This window comes from Austrofundulus limnaeus, unplaced genomic scaffold, assembly GCF_001266775.1.
Source record: "Austrofundulus limnaeus strain Quisiro unplaced genomic scaffold, Austrofundulus_limnaeus-1.0 Scaffold2130, whole genome shotgun sequence".
NCBI lineage: Eukaryota > Metazoa > Chordata > Actinopteri > Cyprinodontiformes > Rivulidae > Austrofundulus > Austrofundulus limnaeus.
This window is the reverse complement of record NW_013954532.1, coordinates 9,374-14,825: the sequence shown is the minus strand read 5'-3', so window position 1 is coordinate 14,825 and position 5,452 is coordinate 9,374. Positions and strand designations below refer to the sequence as shown.

Sequence of the window (5,452 nt, the reverse complement as noted above, 5' to 3'; positions counted from 1 at the left end):
TATATATATACACAGTATATATATACATATATACAAAAAAAGTTTGTGGAACTATCACAGGAACTATCTGCAGATGGCTGCTGTTTCTTAGGCTAAAAAGGAGTCTCTTTTTTCTTGTAATCTAATGATGCCTAATAACTTGGACTACTTGTTTTGTTGTGGTAATCTACTGTATAAATGATTTGTAACCTTGATCCAGAATTTATTAAGCAAATGAATCGGTGCGTCTCTAAAGTTTGACTAATATTCAGAGTAAATTTACTCTGAGCTACAGTATTTAAATACTTAACACCAAATGGCTTCATTTGTTCATTGCTTATCGTGTCATAATGCAAACCACAACATCTCTGTGGTTTGAACAATTTTCACGTTTGTTTTCATGTATTTGGCACTTAAAAACATAACAAGGAGAATTTTTTTTATTTGTGGTCAGAAGCTGAATTTAAAAGTTGGCTTCCTGTGGACACATGACAGACCTTGGGACAGCTCCGGGATGACTGTTTGCAGAAACACGTGGTTGTATCTTGGTACTTCAGGTCTCAAGTTGGTCTAACATTAATGTCTCAGGAGTTAAAACCACCCAGTGAGGTATTTTTCTTAGATGGAGAAGAACACTGCTTTTGTAACATATTAAGATAATAACCAAACACAGRTCAATCTGTCTTCAGCTTCATCCATGAGAATGCACAAAGGTCATCTAGAAATTGAATCCCATAAAGATGAAATGAAAAAACCCCAGATCACACTGATGGAATATGAGGTTTTGACCAGTTGTTGCAAAGACTGTAGACTGCATTGTAAAACTTGAATGAAGGTCAAGGCTTCTTGTCGCCCCTAGACACACGTCAACCATAGACTTTGCATGTAAACTTGACACTTCTGATGCTCAGAACATGTTCCGTCTGAAACTAGCATTATGATTAGTTAACACACTTTAATCTCTCACAACACTTAAACTATTTTCTCATTAGAATCCAGTCTGTTGTTTAAGGATCTGATAACGTGAATGGGAGGCCGCCCAATCAGTGTGACAGCTTGCCCCTAGGGAGTGGCCAGATCCAGAAAAGATCTGTTTATATTTGGCTGTGCCTTCCTGCTTCGGCACCAAAAACCATGACTGAATAAATGGTCTGTATTTTGGTCCAGCTGTTGGTATTGTTGGACTTTATTTCATGCATTTAACATTCAAGTCTAATTCTGTATTTGCTTCCTGGTACTCAACTCGTACAGAAGTGACTGATCACGTTCTTTTTCAGGTGTGTGGGTTGTGATAGTAAACAGGACAGGTGTTGTGGCTAAATTTGATAAGCCGGCGCGGAAGCGTGCTGCGTGCCGCATGTTAGTTTTGTTTTGATTTGCTTTTTCTGCTGCTTATGGAAGAGCATCGCATTTACCAAATAAAAATAAAAAAATTAAACTCCTGATCTCATAATTWCAAGATCAGGATCTCGTAATTATGAKATCTCATAATTACGAGAAAATATGTCATAATTGCGAGATATTATCTCATAATTATAAGATCAGGATCTCATAATTACAAGAAAATATGCCATAATTACATGATCCTGATCTCCTGTGGATTTTGAGAGGTAACGGTCCTGGACGTGTGTCCGAAAGCACAWGTGCCCAGAACAAGCTGTAATGTTYATCCAACAGAGTTTAATAAAGTTATAATCTTCAGGGTTGAAACAGGAGGAAGTGTGTGCTCTTTGTGTAGGACGTAATTTAAGCATTTCAGATGCATTGCCTACTCATAACCATAGCATCCCGTACTGCAGGAAAAGAGCAACTTCCAGCATGTMAGAGTGGGCTTTCTGCTTGAACAAATAAGCATCACTTACTACYGGCAATGCGAACCAAACTCTCACACTGCTTGTGTAGAGACTGATTGGCCCACCGTGGACCTTTTTAACTACCTCAGTGACATCAGCTCCAGTTATGGACAGACAAAAAAGTCAGACTCTGCTTCCTCCATAGTAAACGTGTCGGTRGGATTGAGAAGGTCCGAGAAATAATCCTTCCACCTTTTGACGACATCACTGGTTGAGGTCAACAACACCCCACCTTCACTGAGTACAGTGTTAGCGAAGCGCTGCTTCTCCTGCCTCAGCCACCAGATGGTTTGCCAGAATCTCCTCGGAGCCGATCGAGTCTTTGTCCAAGGCCTCACCAAACTCCTCCCACATCAGAGCTTTTGCCTCAGCAACGGACAGGGCTGCAGCCCGTTTGGCCTGATACTCCTCAGCTGCCTCTGGAGTCCTACCAGCCAACAAGGTTTGGGCAATATTGGCAAAAAATTAATCACGATTAATTGTGGTATTTAGCCGATAACGATTAATTTGACGATTAATCCCCTGGAGTCCCTGGACACCTTTATGTCCTGGTCACATGACCAATTTAGTGGGAAAGATTTGCTGTTTGTAAAAAATTGTCCCAAATTGTGTGAAAATTATATATTTCAGGGTATACATCATATTTTAAATTGTGTTGATAGATAAATAAATTACAGAACTTTATTTTGAATGTTTTTCATATTTGAAGCAGAGAGGATCACCGAGCGGTCAGTCCGCCTGGTGGCATTAATCGTATTAATCGTCAAGTGCCAAAAAATAATTGATTAATGTTTTTCTGACAATTAATTGCACATGATACGATTATGCCCAACCCTACAGCCAACAAGGCCAGATAGGACTCCTTCTTCAGCTTGACAGCCCCCCTTACCCAGGGTGTCCACCACCGAGTTCCAGGATGGCCACCATGAAACACTGACAACCTTGCAGCCACAGCTCAAGGCAGCCACTTTGGTGCGGAACATGGCTCACTCCAATGTCCTACACCTCGGCTGGGATGTGGTTGAAGTTCTCTCGGAGGTGAGTTGAAGATCTGTCTGACGGGTTCCTCTGCCAGGCGTTCCCAGCAAACCCTCACTACATGCTTGGGTCTACAGGGTCTGTCCGGGATCTTCCCCCGTCATCTGACCCAACTCACTACCAGGTGGTGATCAGTTGACAGCTCAGCTCCTCTCTTCGAGTGTCCAAATTATGCGGCCACAGATCAGGTGACACAACTACAAAGTCAATCATCGATCTGTGACCTAGGATGTCCTGGTGCCACGTGTACTTATGGACATCCTTATGTTCAAACATGGTGTCCATGATGGACAAACTGTGACTAACACAGAAGTCCAACAACAGAACAACGCTCAGGTTCAGATCAGAGAGGCCATTCCTCCCAATCACTCCTCTCCAGATCACACTGTCATTACCTACGTGAGCATTGAAGTCCCCCAGCAGAATAAAGGAATCCCCAGCTGGAGCACCTTCCAGCACCCCCGCTAAGGACCCCAAGAAGGCTGGGTAGTCTGAACAATCATTTGGTGCATGAGCACAAATGACTGTCAGAGCCTGTCCCCCCACCCGAAGGTGCAGGGAAGCTACCCTCTTATCCACTGGGGTAAACTCCAACACACAGGCACTAAGTTGGGGGGCCAAAAGTAGACCCACACCAGCTCGGCGCCTCTCATCATGAGCAACTCCAGAATAGAATAAAGTCCAGCCCCTCTGGAGATTGGTTCCAGAGCCCATGCTAGGCGTTGAGGTGAGCCCAACTATATCTAGCTGGTACCTTTCAACCTCATGCACAAGCTCAAGCTCCTTCCCCACCAGAGAGGTGACGTTCCATGTCCCGAGGTTCAGTTTTTGTAGGCCAGGGTCAGAGCGCCAAGGTCCCCGCCCAACCGACTCATATGGCTCCACCTGCATTTGGTGGGCCCACAGAAAGGCAAACCCATGTAGCAACCCATGATTGTTTTGCAGTAAATCAAATTTTAGTGAGGCGTATCTCAGATTGCTATTGTAAACCATTTTAAAGCTAAAGCAGACATATGACATGTATTTTTGTTAACAATCTGAGGACGTGAAGTCTATCTACCCTGCTCTGATTGATGCTAATTAAATCCCTGTGTAACAAAGTTATTGTTGAAAGTCTTTTTCTTGAATCTCGGTGATAAAAGCAAGGCTGTGTGTTAAAATAGGCTTGATGTAATTAAATGGTAATCTTGTGTGGCTGAAGGAGTCGTTACCTCTGGCATGAGTCCAGGTTTGATATTCTTCTGGATCCTTTGGCAAAGATTGTGAAATCAGGTTTAAGTTCCAAATTTTTATGAGAACAATGGAGAGTCCATTGCTCTTTGAGTTTTTGATTGAACCAGACCATAGTGAGTCCTGGTGAAGCTGTCAGCAGATTCTGGCTCTTTAACCTTTACTTTGAAGTGTTCTGTTTGTCTCAATGTGACTCATTGTGTCTCCTGTACATATTTAATTATCTGTGTGTAATGCTTTCCGTTCTGCTATCAGTCAAGTTCATTAATACATGTCTAACAATTTGATGATGTTATATAACAATTCTTTGTGGAGCTCCAAGACTGCCCTTTCCTGACAGCATACTGCGTTGTCACCAGCAGTTTGGCCGGCATGCTTAGGCTTGATAGAGCAATCCATCTAAACCTTCATTTTCTGTTCACAGGGTGATAAAGGCAGTATAGGGTTGACAGGTGCTCCTGGACAGAAAGGAGAGAAGGTGTGAAGCCAAAGATTCTGAGGACTGTTTTCAGTATCTGTCATTCTGGGACGTAAAAAGCAATATGCCRATGATGAACACATTTCTATTCATTCCACAGGGTGTTGGTGGTATTCCAGGCATTGATGGCTTACCTGGTGACAAAGGAGACAAAGTAAGAATCAGAGTATGTGTAATTTAAAAATACAGAAGTTTACTATATAAAAGCCTGAATGTTGTGTGCTTTGTAATTAGGGTGAAGCAGGCCTGCCAGGTGTCCGAGGGTTACAAGGTCCAACTGGATTAAAGGTGGGGGCTTGTTTTTATTTTGTTACCAATTTATGAGAGTTTATGTTCAGACACACAAAGAGCTTTCATTAAGTTTAACATGTGAAAAGTCTTGTAATCCATCCATCCATCCATCCATCCATCCATCCATCCATCCATCCATCCATCCATCCATCCATCCATCCATCCATCCATCCATCCATCAAATTCAGTAATCCATGTTACTAGATTGAGCATACAACGTAGGCAACATTTTTATACACTGAGCGTGGACAAATATGCTATAAACCCACACAAGGCACTTAGTGCATAGCTATAAACTGTAGAAATTATGACAGTAAAATTACAAAGGTTTAAGGGATTGTGTTTCACATGTAAATAATACATTTATCTGTCCAAATTGAATTACTTGGCAGCTTCTGGGCTCAAGTTTGGTTCAATTGTTTTTTTTAAATTGAGAATTGAAAGGGTTTTTCTTTATTACATTACATTAAAGTTCATTGTGTGTGTATCAAATAAAGTTTTGAGTACATTACAAATGTTGGTACAAAATGTGTTTTCTACAGAAACAGGAAAGCAAGCGATGAGAACTGGCCTGCCTCAAGGC

At 41.9% G+C, this 5,452-nt stretch overlaps 1 protein-coding gene across 3 annotated transcripts in view; it reads left to right on the top strand.

Annotated features, from left to right (window-relative positions):
- Positions 1 to 5,452, top strand: part of LOC106537099 (collagen alpha-1(XXII) chain) — a gene marked incomplete at its 3' end in the record, with an annotated part of 27,776 nt that overhangs the window by 16,337 nt on the left and 5,987 nt on the right. For 2 of the 3 annotated variants that reach the window (XM_014034467.1, XM_014034466.1), the window contains 3 exon segments: positions 4,525 to 4,578; positions 4,679 to 4,732; positions 4,813 to 4,866. In XM_014034467.1, the coding sequence (XP_013889921.1) occupies positions 4,525 to 4,578; positions 4,679 to 4,732; positions 4,813 to 4,866 (162 nt within the window). 3 annotated transcript variants of the gene reach the window in all.